This window comes from Magnolia sinica, chromosome 5, assembly GCF_029962835.1.
Source record: "Magnolia sinica isolate HGM2019 chromosome 5, MsV1, whole genome shotgun sequence".
Lineage (NCBI taxonomy): Eukaryota > Viridiplantae > Streptophyta > Magnoliopsida > Magnoliales > Magnoliaceae > Magnolia > Magnolia sinica.
The window spans coordinates 1,062,141-1,079,449 of record NC_080577.1 but is presented as its reverse complement, the minus strand read 5'-3'; the positions used below and the strand labels follow the sequence as shown (position 1 = coordinate 1,079,449).

Sequence of the window (17,309 nt, the reverse complement as noted above, 5' to 3'; positions counted from 1 at the left end):
AGAAAGGAAAAAAGAAAAATCTAAGTAAGATATAATAATTAATGATACTGTAAAAGAGGACATGAATTAAAACATAATAATTAATAATACTGTTAAAGAGGACATGAATTAAAACATAATAATTAATGATACTTGAAAGTGGATGGGGGTTAATGTGACCCATCCCTCAGTAGAAGCTAGGCACGGCTCACTATTATGTTTGCAAGAACTACACTTTGTTCATCTGTTTTTCTGCCTCATGTTCAAAGAAAAAAAATAAAGAGGCAAAAAACCCAAGTGGCTCACGCTACAAAAATGAAGGGATCACACACCCTACGAAGTTTTTAATGATGAGAGCTCAATCAGCACTGTTTTCTACAGTGTAGTCCACCAGAGATTTGGATCCCCTGCATTTTTAACCTATTGTCCTAAAATGGGCTGGCTAAGCGCATAGACGGCGTGGATATAAGACACATAAATAAAGGTGACCCACAGTCGGCCATCCACCGGGAGCCATGTGCCCTTTAAAAGCGGATTAAGTGCTATCCAAAGTAAGGTTTTACCCCTGCGTGGCCGCATATCATTGGCTGGCAAATGTCTGCCATAAATCCAGTAACCATTCGACGTATAAAAGTCGACGGCCCGACCCTGTCATCTTGTGTTCACCAATGAAAAGGCTCTACGTCACACGTACCCGGGTAAGACCGATTCCTCTCCCTCGTACGAGAGACCAGGGAAGCCTAATCATGACCTCAGTCGTGTGATGTCATGTCCAATCACACAAATCCAGGTCACTCCCCAATATTTTTATGCTGTAAATTTCAACACTGCCAGAGATGAATTAATACTTTATATACGATAAATGCTCATGTCTGACTCGTTGAATAACAAGTTAATGTGCAACCAGTGAATACGTACTAAATTTTATAAATGTGTAAAATCGAACCCGTCCAATAGATTTACCACAACATCAGAATCACATAAATAAAAATATTGACCCATTCTATTAATCATCTGGGTCATACAATAGAAAACAAACAGATAGCCACTAATAAAGTAAAAAATTTACATGTATATAATTGGTAATTAGGCATATTTTATTTTTTCTTAAAATCATCCTCACCACTAGAAGTACCTTTTACATGGGTTGGATTTCACGTAAACTTGATAGAATGAAAAATATCCGCTGCTTACATATTAAACCAACAGTCCAACCGGTTTAACTTTAACATGAGCATCTACTTTTATAACGGAAACGGATTGGCTAATCTCAAAGGAGATATACCCTACCACAATGCCAGGCCCTAGTAGGTCCGGTTCATTGATCCAAACAGTCCATCTGATTGCGCGCACTGTCGATTGGAGATTTTCCTGAAATATCCAATATCTAAATATCTGAAACGTTTAATATTTAGTCATTTAGTGTTGAAAGTTTGAAGGACACCACATTGAAGGATTAGAATATTCTTGAGAAAATTCTAGAATATATCGTGTGCAAAAGGGTTACCATCAGATGAACGGTTCGGATCACGAGATCGTTAGCCCCCAGAATATACATAAGCTCGCTCGCTGGCAGACCGCACGTTCCTCCCCAGCGCTCTCCCACCTACCACAAAATAAAAGGATAAGAATAGAGGAAAATTTCATACTCTGGATTTCCATACGCATGCACTCAGAAATTTCTCATGTGGAAAACATAAAACTTAATCTAAAACCGTCCAAATTGTGGGTCCCAATTTGAATTTTCCATTAATCAATAATTAGACTCAACCGATATTCTGACAGGCCGATTTGTAGACATATGTACAGTGTAAACATTCAATTGTTTGGAAATTAAATATTCATTAATCAAATAATAAAATTCCATAATCACTACGATCTTAAGATTATATGCTATCTGTGGTTAGTACTACGATTGGACGGTTTGATTTGAACCACCTGTTGGAAACATCTACCTTTTTCTGAATGAATGCTACAGATCATCACAATCAACCTGAGTATCAAATAACACCACTTGTGAATGAGCTTCTATCTTTATGCGCTCCCACCCACCCACATTTTTCAGGCCAGCCTAATGGGAAAAGCCGACCACGTGCTCATGCCAGATAAATGCAACTGGCTCGTTACCACCAGCTCGATGTATTTATTAATTCAATTTCTCAAATATTTAGTATATCTGAACCGTTAAAAAGGTTTTTTTAATCATAATTTATATCATTATACTGAAATATTAGATCGTTGGAAGCATCAGGTAGATCAAACCATTAAAATCAATGATCTGTTGATGTTATGACAAGCATACATTTTTGGCACAAGTTATGAATGGATCAGATTGATTTTATCTTCAAATGGTCCATATGATCATACCGAACTTTTTCACGGATTGAATGTCTTACGTATAAGAGAGATATGGGCAGTAAAAGAAGTGTTGTGCAGTAAGCATATGACACTGGCGCAGTATCTTATCATTTTTCCCTTTTTTTTAGTTGTCGTTGTATCCGTAGAAAGTCTTGCTACGTGGGTAGAGAACGGTATACCACGTGACCATTTTCACGGTTATAGTTCGTTTTGCCTATTGTCGCGACTCAAGATCGCTTGTATATGTCGCCGATTTTGACCTACATGCTGAGATGATCTAATGATCTGAACCGTCCATGTTCTTTCTGCTACTTTATACGGACTATCATAATGGAAAATTGGGATGAACGGATTATTCCTATCTTCACAATCAACAACAAAATCGAAGGTCAAGATCATCATGAAAGTCTTATTTGTGGTAGCGTTGCAACAAAATGGACGGTTTCAATCAGTGGGCCATCTCTGTATGTGATCCCATGGCGTGATGAGGGGCGAGATAGGAAAAACAAATTCTAGGAGATTAGGGATCAAAAGTCAAGATAGTAATAAATATAATCCACTAATACGGATCAACTGAGAATTAAGCGAAGCCACGATCAGTGATTAACTATTTTATTTTCGTGAGAAAAAAAAATACAATTACGAAGAAAAGTAAAAGGAAAGAGCCAAACAGTTATTACACCTTATCTCTAAAGCAAAATTCGCTTGGCCAGCGTTTGAAGAGGCTTCTTCCTACGTGGATCCCTACTGTACGGGCGCGTGCAGACCACTTACTGTACAGGCCAGGATGATGGGGGGTTAACAGGCAAATCCGGTAATCTTGCTGTAAATTTGGGAATTCTCATTTTCTTTTTCTTTTTCTTTTTTCTTTTTTTTTTTTTTTTCTTTTTCTTTTAATGAAACGATCTGTTTTGTAAGCTAAGTGAAGAAGGCGTCCAAGGGGAAATTCGGGTCTAAATCTACAGAATCGAGCCTGAAATCCAAGTCCACCAATGAAGAATTCGAAGCTGAAGTCATGGCCGAGATTATTTCGTGGGGATCAGATTCTGCCGTCTGCAAATTCGGCCCACCGCCGCAGCTATTCATCTGGCACGGCGACATCGAGAAGTAGTTTGATTCAGATGTCGCCGGGGATATAAACGGCGAACAAAAACTGTTCATGAAGTTATTATCGAGCGTAGACGGTGAAAAGATTTCATTTTCAGGCTTCATGTAGTTGGTCGATGCGGATGGGAATGAAAAAGAAGAAGAATTCTTCTGGTCTCGTCTATCCAAATTTTCTGTTTTTACTTTGAGACCCTTTTGGAAGCTGACTATCTCTTGCTCTTGTTGCTGTTGCTGCTCTTGTGTTTTCATCGGCTGAATAATATGGGATGGTTGGTGGCATGTGTGTTTCCCACGGTATGAGATATCAAAGATCGACGGATCTTCATCTGATCTCTGAACTTGCTTGGTCGCCTGACACCCTAAAACGTTACGGTGGGTGCATCTGTAATAGCCTCTGCAACCGAAACAAACCCTAGTTAGAAAATGAAAAATCCAAAGCTTTTATTCATGTATGTACTGATGTAGGCAATAATCTCCACTTTCAATCTATGTATGGATTGTGATCTAACCGTTCATGGGTCAATATTTTTATTGATTTGCATAAGGACTGCCATCTTTGACCAGGTCATCTGTGAGTAGAGAAGGGTGTTTATCTGATGTTGACAGTTATCAATATGTTGCCGCGGCTTTGACGTTGCACCGGGCCACAATCCATCTTAGAAAAAAACCATGTACCACACCCATAATTTAAAGCACCTTTTGAGGATGGGACCATGAGGTCTTGTCTTGATTAATGTAAGTTACGCATGGGACATCGTCCACGAAAGGTAATTAGCATTGAAACATGTATGGATGTTTCTGTATATAGTATCTTTTTTATACATGTATTATCTATGGATGTTTGTGTATTTGGTATCTTTTTTATACATGTATTATCTATGGATGTTTGTATAAGTTCACCATATGCATGTATGTATGTATTCATGCATGTATCTTTTTATGTTTGTATGTGCATACATGTACATGGGCACTCTTTCTCTAGTGTGATTGGAGAGCACAGGTGAATGAGGTGCACATGAACAAAGTGAAATTTGTGATCTTGAGGTGAATGATCAGGTGTGCTAATTGGGTGACTTTCATGAATGGAATTTGTGGAATGTGCCGTGGTTGTTTTTTTTTTTTTTTTTTTTTCATGAAGAAATCTCACCTAGGATATTTAGCTCCGAGGATGTCTTTCTGCCCATATTTCCTCCAGCTATAGCCATCATCCAGGGGCCCTTCGAGCGCCATCCCAGTGGAAACCCGCACTTGCTCCGTCCATTTTGGTAACGTCTTTCTACAATACATCAGAAGAAGAAGAAGAAGAAGGCTCCTTCAGAACTCAAGCCAAGATTTTAGAATTTCCAAAACATCAAGGCTGCATAAGTGAATTGGACTGTAATCTAGAGTTGAAATGCAGCCTCTTTTGGTTGCTTGCGTGTACCTCTTCTTTGAGATGTCCCTCGGATCCTGATACTTGAAAGCCCTATTCGAGTTCTCACTCCTTGGGCTCCCACTGATGGACCGTGGAGATTCCATTCTGATGGTAGGAACCACCGAATGCAGCTCTCTCACCAACTGGTTTGATTTTAGCAGGGAAAGAGCTTTGCCGTAAGAAGCTATGATGTTTTGTATTAATAATTCACGCACTCCTGGGGGAGAAGAAGGGTCCAGATTGATCTGGAGCTGCTTGGCATGATCTTGCCCTTGCATTAGCTCGTTGATCACTTGCTTCAGCTCCCAATCTGCAGCACTCTCCATCTCTCTGATCACCATGGAAAGGAAAAAAAAAAAGAAAGAAGATGGGTGGTGGAGAATCACCGCGTCGGCTGCGGAGAGGAGATTGAAATGAAAAGGATATTAGCTCATGTGTCAAGAAGGAGACGTGGTAGTAGGATATGAAAAAGGAGCAACTTTCAGTGGCAAGCAGTATGGAAAACTGCACAGAATTGCAGTGGCTGATTCTAAACACATGAAGTTAAGAAAATTCGAAGTGGGTTCGTTGGAGAAAAGATGAAATTACGAAATGGGCTGCTAAGATACAGTCGAATAAGAAACCTGGATAGAACAATGGGCTAAATCTGCGGGCTGAACACAAAATACAAAGGGAAACTACTCAGAAACCGGGAGAATTCCAAGTGGGTTTTGTTTTGTTTTGTTTTTTTCTTTCTCCTTCACAGATCCTTGCAACAGAGAAAGGAAATGAAGGAGATGGGGGGATAGAGTGATGGGGATGATGAGAGGAAGGAAGGAGATTTAAACTTGAAGAGGAGAAGAGGGGAGTGTTTGCGTTTTAAGAGAAGGGTACTTTGGAAGGATTGTAAAAGGGAAGTTTGACTGAGGAAAACGAGTGTGGGAAGGTAAGACCGGTCTTCGGTCACAGAAGCGTAGGATGATTGAGGGTCCGAGTGTTGACTGATTCTTCTCCCTTCTTCTCTCTCCTCCTTTTCCATTTGAGATCCTCGATAGTCTGGCAACGTGTGATGCATGATATACGGGCTCTAAGATATTGTACATGTGTGGCACACAAGCGAAATTAAAACTGTCCAAAATAGGGACCCACTGGTTATGGGTCATCATCCAAAATTTTGTAAAGTTTATTTTTGAGTTATTTGAATGACACGCCCGCGTATGAAGCATCACACTCTGCCAGAGTATGAACGTTTGTGCCGGGCTTTTGTCGTTCAATTCCAATGAAAGGGAAAAGAGAGTCGAGGGAAGAGAGAGAGAGAGAGAGGAATCTTCAAACTCTCTTCCGCGTTACTGCTCCGAGTAAGAGATGAGGGACCCATTCTTCAGACGTGTGCGATTATTGCGTCCGCGGTTCTTTTGTACGCCGATCGTGAGGCCCACCGACTTCTGTGGAAAGGAATTTCACCGAACCATTATCCGACGCGTTTTCTCGAGTTTTGCGGTGCCATGTTGAGGATTGATGGTTCAGATTTCAGAACCGTGCTCCGAGTTGTTTTCTCTTGTCGGAAGAGCTCCGTGGGGCCCATTGACATCCCCTCCGTCCATCAGTTTCGTAGATCATGTTAAGACACGGGACCAAAAATGAGGTGGATCCAAAACAAAAGGCCACGCCAGAGGACACAATGGGGATTGAACTCCCATCACTGAATCCTTCACTTGGGCCACAGAACTTTTATCAGGATGACATTTGTTTTTTCCCGGTGGGAATAACCTTATGAACGGTTTGGATGGAATTTAAACATCACGTTGGTCCCACGAAGGCTTCAACGGTGGGTGTCCAATCCCTATTATTTCCTACAGTGTGCACCGCTTGAGTATTGAATTTGCGTAATTTTTGGGCTGGTAAGCTAAAATGAGCTGGAGAAACTGATGGACGGCGTGGATGTCAAACAGACATCCCGGTGGGCCCCAAAGAGGTTCTGCTAGGGGGACTCCCAGTCCTGCACACGTGCAATATTCCCGAACCATTGACTCCACATCGACACTTAGCATTGATTTAACAATCTTAACGAGATCTGATTTCTCCTGTTGAATTTGGACCACTTACCATCATAGTTCTTAACCGTGCACTGCCAATTGGATGGTTAGGATCGATCAGTGAGCATCATCTTCTATTTATGCTCCATCCATGGTATATGGTGTATATATCCGTGACATTCCTAAATTTTTAGGGCCTGTTTGGATTCGCGGCTAGGGGTGTATTGCATTGTATTAGGTGTATTGCATTGTATTAATGGGACTGATGTGACATAAGCAATGTTTGGTTAAGAGTAGCCGACCTTCGTATACAAAGCGCACGAATACATTGGGGAGCCAAAATCTCTAACTGGCGGTATTGTACTATTAGTGCATGCCGCTGCCATTTGTACAACGTCTTCATTGCGTTGAAACGCGGACGACTTTCAAACAGGCCCTTTTGTTTTTTGTATCCTACGGAGAACGGGTGATCTTCTCCACCGCCTCCATAGATCGTTTAAGAGCCAACATGTTGGCATTTTATTCTGAACCGGCCCTTCCGAAGATCTCTCTGCACATACAGTCACCGTTATAACTCTCTGGAAGCTTGCTCGTTGCAAATCGAGCCATCGTGCAAAGCAGTTCCTGTTGCCCCGAAAGCAAATCTATCAGGTACGGTCATCTCCCTCCTTCAAATCGGGTTGGCTATATTCAACCAACTGTAACCATGATCGGAAAGGGCATGAGCCTCTTTGATGCAAGACGCTCCTCTTATTGGCGTGTATACGGTCTATATTACACACTCGGGACTGTCTACACCCTATTCCAGCCGATGGGAGGGAATTCTGTAAATAATCCAAATCCATATTGGGATTTCACAATGCCTTGTTGGTAAGCGTCGATGGATTGAATTGACAGGTGCATGCTCTGCTATATTGGACATGTGAGATGACTTTATATTTTAACATTTCGCAATTTCGATATTTGTTTCTTTTATAAAACCCTCTTTTTCGTAACATATCAACCCTTGAATAAGCTCTTTAAAATTATCTGTCAGATAGGGAAGTTTTGCGTCCTCTATACAGTCTGCATCATCCGATCGGATTTCAAAAAAAGGTATTACCCATTCATATCTATTACATGCAAAACGCATTATTTCTTTCATTTCAAATCAATTTCCTTAGGGCTTTGAAGGATGAATATTTGTTTATATTATCCTCTCCATATTCAGCATCAGTTTCCCAGTTATATGAACAGGTTGTTCACTGTATGATGTCTCCTCATTACATTGACTAGTAATGCATTTGTTATAAGATGGCCACAAGGTGTTAGAAGACGTTCAGTTTTTTTATTCAATGCCACCTTCAAGCCTTGCAAATTGTAACTTATATTGGTCAGTGCTGGTAGATTCAGTGCTAATAGGTTGATCCATTTACATGCTTCTGTCTTAATAGAGACAAATCGGCATGCCACCATTGAACTTTATTGCTTCTAAATTACCTTACTTTTTGTAATGTCTAATGTTTGAACTCAAAAATTGTAAATACAACTACCAACAATTGTATGTTAACAGCTTTGTTGTATGATTGTGTTTATTAACAAGTTAATAAATTATCTGCTAAAATTATCTAATGTCCATACTCGACTTTTATATATTCATCTCAACTTTCTGTAAATCATCAATTTCGGAAAGACTATCAATCCCAATATGATCTCCACTATAATGGAAGTGTTTGCTATATAGTCATGTCATGTTAGAGGAGGTATAAATATTTAATTTATTGTAATTCCCATTCAGATCTCTTTTGAGTTCTATTGAGCTGCAATGGCTTCCGAAAGTGCGGATAATCCCGATGAAAGGTCCTCTGGCAGTAAATGGAAAAACAATGAAATTGCACCTGTAATTACAGCCATTGTAACTTCACTATGTGTAATCGGAGCAGCTGAATACTATCACCGGTTCTGTATGAAGGTAAACCCTGTCGGTGGTCACATTAAAAGGGATAGATTCATCAGCTGAATCATACATAAGAGTGATAATGACTGTCTTGCGTAGCTGAGGATGGGCAGGGGACAATTTTTTTAATTATGTTCGCTATTGAGAGATCAGAATCTACTATTCGATAGTAGAAGATGCATGTTAGAGGAGCAGGTTGTAATATTTCTTCATACTATTGGACATAATGTACGTAATTGAATCATTGGTCATCGTTTTACAAGATCTGGTGAGACTGTAAGCTGTTACTTTACTAGAGTGTTAGATGCTATAATTAGTCTATATCCAGAGTATGTGAAGTTTCCTGAATTACACACACCCAATGAAATATCCGACAACCCTTTATGGAGCCCATATTTTCAGGTAATGTGAGTACATGTGTTGGAGCAGTTACTAAATAGTACCATGAAAGAATGAATTGATCATGTGGCAAACTCTTGATTGTAGGATTGCATCGGGGCCCTAGATGGTACCCATATCCCGACTCATTTGCCAAAAGAATCAAGCTCAACATTCAGAAATAGAAAAGGATTTTTATCACAGAATGTTTTAGCCGCATGTACATTTGATATGAAATTTGTATACATACTTGTTGGTTGGGATGGATCCGTAAAGACCTGGCCATCATGTGTTACAAAATGCACTAACTCGTCGGCCTGATTGTTTCCTTATTTCATACGGTAATTAGCTAAAGGGGGTGATTGTTTGCATTATAACTGTTTATGTATGTAATTCAACTGAAACATATCTTGCAATGTGTAGAAAAATATTATGTTGTTGATGCTGGATATACACATACGCCTAAATTTATGGCACCATATTGAGGTGTGCGATATCACCTGAATGAGTTTCGTATGATAATGAAGTCTGCCAATAAAAAGGAACTGTTCATTTATCGTCATGCACAACTACGTAATGTCATAGATCGTGCGTTCGGGCTTCTAAAAGGCCGCTTTCCTATTCTACGTACTCCTCAATTTAAGTTTATAACGCAAGTGAAAATTTTATAACTTGCTGTGTCCTTTATAATTTCATTCGTGTTGCTGGTGATGATGGACTGGTGGAGGAAGTTGAGAACAGTGGAGACAGTACAATGGATGTTTTGCATTCCACTGTAGATGTAACTACGGTGGAAGAAGGACAAGCGTTAGCTCAGGTAACGGATCGTGCACGTGATGATTGGACACGTAAGAGAGACGAGATAGCTGAGAGAATGTGGAATGATAGTCTTCCACGTACAAGACAATGTACTTAGACTTACCTGGTTTTTGTAATTATCTGCTTTGTTGAAAGCAGGAATAATTTAACATACATTTTCACCATCTTCTTGATACTTATAATATTTATTTGTGATGAATGTCATTTGTGTCTATATATGACTGATATAGTTATGCATTAATTGGCTTTAACTATCATGTTTCTATTAACATTTTTTGTTTATAAGTTCAATGAATTTTTTACGGAGCACATTCAAGGACACGAAGAAGAAAGAAGTGGAGTCATCACATAGTAAGAAGATTCTTGTGTCCAACCATTGCCTAAGCTCACCTGCCGAAAAAAGTGTTACTCTAAAAAAGAAGCAAACTCCCGCAAAGACCCGGCCATCACCAAGAAATGTCCCTCAACCAAAGCGTACTTTAGGTGGTTTAAGTAGAGTAAGTAGAATTCAATGAACAGATAGTATGGACAACGCACTAGTTGATGCGTTGGTGGAACAGGTGAATTTAGGTCTTAAAAGTGACATCGAGTTTAAATTTAAAGCTTATAAAGCCACCATTAAAGAGATATACGATGCTTGTGAGATATTGTTAGAGAACCGACATATTTCAAACCGGCTCCGGACCTTGAAGAGGCTATATTGGGCAATAAAGGACATGCTCAATGCCTTAAAATTTAGATGGGACGACTCCCAGAAGATGGTGATAGCTACTGAAGATGTATAGGAAGGATATATTGCGGTATGAATTTGTAACACCCCGGGTTTTCAGGGGCCGTGTAAGAACTCGACTCCCGAATTCCCAGGTGTCATGGGTGCCCTAATGGGCTTCATATTTTAATTACATTTGGATGATCTCATAGGCAATGAATGGATTTAGCAAGGTATGAAGCAGAAGTACGTCATAAGCAGTATCAATTGCTACTAATTATAAAAATGTCTAGACAATGAATCCAAATCATCTAAATAGGGAACTAGTTCCACCCATACACGACCCAAAGCGACTAGGGCTCTGGTCCATACCCTGCGGTAGTCTGAGCTCAACTAAACGGATCGGTCAAAAGTCTGGAAGCAGAGAAGCTCCTCTTCCTTATCCTTGCTCACCTCGCTCGGCTCATCGAGCTCCGCCTCACCTGCATCTAGAAAAGGGTCTGGTTGGTGTTTTAAAATACTATCCCAGAGTGGGAGTGAGTGATCAACTCAGTGGGTGCTATTACTCTTAAGTTATCATAGGCATCAATTATAATATGATCTTAATGAAAAGCAGTCAACCATAAACATTTAACTAATCTTATTAACATGCATGCATATAGGATGATATGATGCATGCCCTCGCCACAACTCTCCCTCGATCGACTCCATGTAACGATCGCATATGACAACACTCCCTCAGTGCGACCTCGACTGCCGAGTTGCTACCCTAACTAGTGCGATGCAATGCGATCGTGTTAGCCAAGTTATTAATTAGATACATTCATCCAGCAGGTTGGAGAATCTGGTACACCCCATATATCAATGCCCTAAACTGGTTGCGAGGCCAAGACCCCCCAATACGTGAGGCCGAGACCCCGCGGTCTGTGATTCCGTCGGGTTCCTCATCCCCGACTTCAAGCACATGAGGAGTGCCGAGAGAAAGGAATCGCTCGCGGTCACTATGGGGAGCCGCGGTACCTCAGCGTAGGCCGACAGCTCGAACACAGTGTCCCATTCCACCATACCCGGCTCACGAGGCTGTGGACCAATTTCAAGTGGGTTATTGATGGGCTACAACGGTTGTAAGGTGTTCCAGGTTCCATACATGTGTGAGCAAATAGGGTTAACAAACAAGGTTGGTCAGATAGTAGGCTAGACCGCATGAGTCAGGCGAGTACGTGAGGGAACGACATTGGGTGCAAGCAACCCATGTAGTGTAACTACTGCCGCTCACGTGCACTCACCCAAACCCATGGGTTTAGCCTCGAGGCGGTCCTTCCAACAGACCTTCAGTCTCCTCCTGTTCCTGACCAATCCAATGGTACAACTAGTGATTCATAGCACGCCGACTACCAATGTATCATGTAGCATAAACAACATCATGTCCTCATACATTTCCCATACAATTCAAATTCTCATGGCAAGCAAGGCTAACAGTATCATGAAACAAGTGTATATGAGATGTGGGTGTGTGTGTGGGAGTTAAGCACTTCCTCTATCTTAGAAAATCATATACACAAGAGTAATGAAATCATACACAATATGAAGCAATAATATATAAAAAATCAACACGGCATGAACATATGATCATCCATACACCAAATCATGTGAGAAACACGAACGACATCATGAGAGAGAGCCAAACATGTAAATCCATACAATTTCAACTAACATATAATTCCTAGGGTTTCCCTAGACTTTCAAATATAACATCCAAGCAATCAAAATCATTAAGCTCATACTAAAATTGGTGCTAGGCCACCTAAAAATAATAGTCCGCACCTATGGATCGTTGGAGACTTGGAAAATGACCTAGGAATGAGGCTTTTGGGGTCAGATGGCCGGATTCCCTAAAACAACCATTTGTATGTTAGAAATCCATGAAATCCCTTCTCATCACAAGGGTTTTAAGGAAAAAGGGGTAAGGAATTTACCTACATAATCAACGGAAGCGGTTCTTGCGGTTGTGGTGGAGGGTTTTCTTGGAGAAGAGGTGGAGAGTTGCAAGGTTGAGCTTCCTTGGGCCTCACCATCAACAACACCCTCCTTCACTCTCTTCTACCTCTCTCTTTCTCCTTCTTTCTCCTCATTCTCTTCTCCTTTTTCTCTCTTCTCTCTCTTCTAGGGCAAAATCGTATGGGGAGAGGGGGTGCCCAAATGAGGCCCTTTTATAATGCTAGATTTGGTGGAAATGGTCACAAGTGTTGGGTTTTTACTATACTAAACCTATGAGAGTGTCTTTCTAAGCTCTAGGGCCCACTATGGTGTGTACTTATTGATATACACCGTAGGATAATTAGCCCTAATGATGATCTACGTATGAACATGATCGGCCCGCCATTTGGATGCACCGATCGATAAATATGATTAGAAGTCTGTTCAACGGTCACCGATGGTCGATCGGGGCCACAACTATACGGATATGAGTAGGGAAATATCCTTACTCCACGTGTGAAGTTTGGTCGCAAATTGACGGTCCGAAATTCTTAACTTTGCATAAGAGTGGATGACTCAATTCACTTAAGTTCCAGATCATTTCTTTAGGGTATTTGTGCTTCTCATGCACTCATCCTTCAGCTCAAGTTGAGTGGTTCTGGACACCACCTAGGTTCAACTCCTGCGATGGACGTCGAGCCCAGTAAGATGAACATTACTCTATAATTTTGGAACTAATAGCCCACCAACGAGCGGTCTAGAGCTTGTTCAGAAAATCGGGACGTTTCTGAAATGAATTAGATATTGAGATTTCTCATGGGCAATGATTAGGATTTAGATTTACTATATTTATAGGGTGACCTATTTATAACTAGTAGAAGTGGAGATTTAGTCATGATCACTCTAAACCGTCGGTTTTAGGCTAAAAGAGTAATGGGGTTCCTTTAGTCTATTAGCCAAGATCCGGACCTTGTCTGACTCGGCTTCGGTTGGATCTTTAATTTAGTTATGATTATCTTGATTTATTAGCGATGGGTCGGTTAGATTTGGGCCCCCCGTGAGTGAATCATGGGGTTAAACTTGATGTTCAGGTGATCGGGCGGATTCGTTGGCTTCATACGGTTGATTAAACGGACTTGTACGGTTCTTTATTGGTTCCACCCGTGTTTAAAATATCATTGAGTGCTAATGGTCATTAAGTGATATTATAAGTTAATTAATAAAAAAAATTCAAGAATTTTTTTGAAAATTCAAAACAGTGAAAATCCAGGATATTACAGAATTGATTTTATAATTACTTAATATATTCTAAAGAACTGATTTGTAATAAATGATTATAACATTTTGTCATTGTGTGAACAGACCCACCCCTATGTCGAATGGGTTCGAGGTAAACATGTTGACAGATGGGACGATCTCGCCTTCATGTTTGGCAATGATTTTGTCCATGGCGAGTTTGTGAGTACGACATATTCTTCTCCCATATCTGAAAAACGGCGCGGTCGTGACGAAATGAACTCCGATGATGAATCGGAGGAGGAGCTCTGCCAGACTGTGCGTCTCTCATCCTCAGATGAGGATGATCGGAGGGTAACTCCCCAATTTTACATTGGTGAGGGTTCAGTAAATCAGGCAAAGCGAACAAACAGAAGCCCAATAGAAGCCACCTCATGTTCTCGTCATAGTCGCGTTGATGGGAGTGATTTTAGCCCAAGGAAGAGTAGACCAAGTGAACAGATTGGGGAGAGGATGGGGGAGGTCGCAGAAGCCGTGAACAACCTGACCATTACAATGGCGCAGGGAAAAAGTATGACGTGTGTGCAACGCCTGTTGAGTATCCGTGAGGAGGTGGATGGTCTTTCCAGTGAAGATCAAATTCGGGTTGCTAGGGTGTTGCAGGGTGATTTAATCAGTGTAGGTTGTTTTTTTTAAGCTGGGACATAAACAACAAAATGAATGGATATAGAAAGTTATCCTTCCTCACTGTGGTCCAGACTGAAAATGGCCCATTTGTTTTTTATGCTGACTGTTATGTGATTATAATTGGTTGTTTTTTTTCCTCTTGCTTTTAAGGTGGATACTGTTTCTAGTGAGACTCTGAATGGGTGCGTTCGGGTTTACTTCCTGGCAACGCTGTGAATTATATGATTGCTGCTGGAGCAGTAATCAGATCTTTAATGTCTTGGACTGCTATATATTAAATCTACAATGCTACTTTTTGTTGCAAGTTCTGACTTTAACTGCTATACGATATTCTGTTTGAGATTATTTTTGGTGGCAGTTTCCATTATTCAGTAGTAGTTTCTGCTGACTGATTATGTTGGAAGAATTCTGTCATTCTGTGATTCATAACACTCTTCATCTCATAGTTGTCATGTTTCAGTTGTTATATCTGGTGGGTAAAGATGTTGGAGGATTTCTGACTGTAACTGGTTAAGAATGGACTTGTGTCACAGGTGTCCTTACTTAGTAGTAACTTCTGCTGGAGTAAAATGTTGGAGGATTTCTGAGTGTAACTGGTTGAGAATTGCTTTTCGAATACAGTTTTACAGATATTGCGTGAATTTAGATGTTTGTGATTTCAGTTTGTGATTCATATTCTGGTGATGGTCTATTTTTATTTTTTCAGTTGTCAACTACCTATCATATTTTTATTACATCCACATTTGTTAGTATTTTTGGTTGCACATGTAGTCTCTAAAATCGGTTAGTTGATGCTACTCCGGCTTGTTGTGAAGCATTTCAAAGTAAAACTGCTAATAATTCTAAGAATGTGAAGTTTTTGATGTTGAATGGCAATATGAGTATTGCATTATGGACTGCTACACTCTTCACTTGCATTACAGTTGACAAATTATTTTGTAATTCAGGGCGTTATAAATCAGGCCTGGAGTGATGACGGGTCACTTAAAATTTGAATGATTTGTTAATAGTGGCAAAAGGAAGATGACTGTTTTTTTATAAAAAAAAAACTTTTTTTCTAGTTATCCTACTGATTAAGGCATTGATTAATGCTTGCAGCTGAATGAAGCAAAAGTATTATGTGATGTTTTTGGGAAGGAATCCCGGGATCTATGCAACATGGGATGACTGTAATGCTGAAGTTCACGGTTTCAGTGGATGCAAACACAAATCTTTCTCGACTTTCGAAGATGCTACGAATGTCTGAAATCAGTATTAGGTTAGTAGGATATTAGTTATTTCATATGTAGATTTATTTTGTTAGTTAAAGTAGTGAAGAATACATCATATCCATTTCTTGATTGGTAGAAAATTTTTTCTGTTTACTATATCATTAAGGCTTCTTTCCTCGATCGGACGGCGTGACGAGCAACTGGAAGTGTTGCTGTTCGTGCATCTCATCGTCCCTCAACAATGGACAGTGGCAACTATGTAGCTGCTCTCACAAATCGAACCTAAACCGCCACTAGGAATGTGTGGGAAGTTGCCAACGCTGAGAGGGTGACCGTTGCTGATGTTGGAGACGATCAATGCATAACTCTGCTGTTTCGTGTGTTCCTTGGATTGATGATTTTTTATGCCGGTATAAGGTTTTTCTTTTGAATTTAGTTACAGTGAATGGCTGAGGTGAATACTGCAGTTATAGTTTTTAGTTGTTTTTTTGTAAACATCATGACTGGGTCCTTTGACTGTATCATGGACTGTATTCTAGATAAGTTCAAATCGGGTTGGATAAACTGATCAGAAATTAACAGATGAAGTTTTTGAACTATTTTGGTAATTTATTTTTTATTTTTTTAACTAGGTCCTCTGGAAGAAGCTGTCATTTGTTTTGTTTTAAAGTCACAGGTAACTTTATCACATTATTTTGTCTCATCGTCTCCCTCTGGGATATAGTACGATGCAAAGGTGGGCCACATCATGGTCGGTCAGCTATTTCAAAACCAATGGACGGTCTGGATGAGCTCCGACCTCATTGTGGGGTCTATGGTTGGGTAATCAGACCAGCCTTTTCCTATAGTTGACCGTTTTCTCCCTTTTCGGACAGACATTTCTCCCAGCATGTTCCTGCACTTGTCACTCAGGCTGGCATGCGATCATTTTCTGACTGTTGATTAGAGGTCATGGTCGATGTTGCTGATAATGCCCCGATAGATGCCCTCTATACCGTGGTTCACCTCATTTTTTTGAATGGATGGATAGAATTCTTCAACGGACGGATTAGATGAATCACATCAACTGACGGTGGCCACCTTCGTCATATGAAGTGGACGAGAATTGGAAAGGAAAGAAAGAAAAAATCAAACTGTACCACCACCACCTATGAAATAAATGAGAATTAAAAAGTGATGGTGAACGGATCAGATCATGTTGGGTGGATCACTTCATGTTGGACGGATCAGATCATGACGGACGGGTCAGCTCACGTTGGACAGATCAGATGAAGCATATCAACTAACGGTGGGCACCACCACCTATGAAAGAAACGAGAATTAAAAAGTATATATCAACAATCCGCACAAAGCAGCTATTGAATGTTGACCGTTTGTACAATACGCACGCCTAGTGCTTCGTATCTAAACATTGATCTGTACAAGATATTATATACTTGCCCGCACAATACCTCCTATCTAAACATTGAATAATGGCACAGTG

At 40.4% G+C, this 17,309-nt stretch overlaps 1 protein-coding gene and 1 long non-coding RNA gene across 2 annotated transcripts; one reads left to right on the top strand and one right to left on the bottom strand.

Annotated features, from left to right (window-relative positions):
• Positions 1-2,911: 2,911 nt before the first annotated feature.
• On the bottom strand, positions 2,912-5,734 carry LOC131245053 (probable WRKY transcription factor 53). The gene is made up of 3 exons (XM_058244236.1): positions 4,868-5,734; positions 4,592-4,720; positions 2,912-3,838 (listed from the first exon to the last, which is right to left on the bottom strand). The coding sequence occupies exons 1-3, from the start codon at positions 5,197-5,199 to the stop codon at positions 3,256-3,258; spliced, it is 1,044 nt and encodes a 347-aa protein (XP_058100219.1). The 5' UTR covers positions 5,200-5,734; the 3' UTR covers positions 2,912-3,255.
• LOC131245054 (uncharacterized) lies at positions 3,020-4,247 on the top strand. Its single transcript, XR_009170764.1, has 2 exons — positions 3,020-3,151; positions 3,261-4,247. It is a non-coding gene; the product is annotated as an uncharacterized LOC131245054 (long non-coding RNA).
• Positions 5,735-17,309: the final 11,575 nt, after the last annotated feature.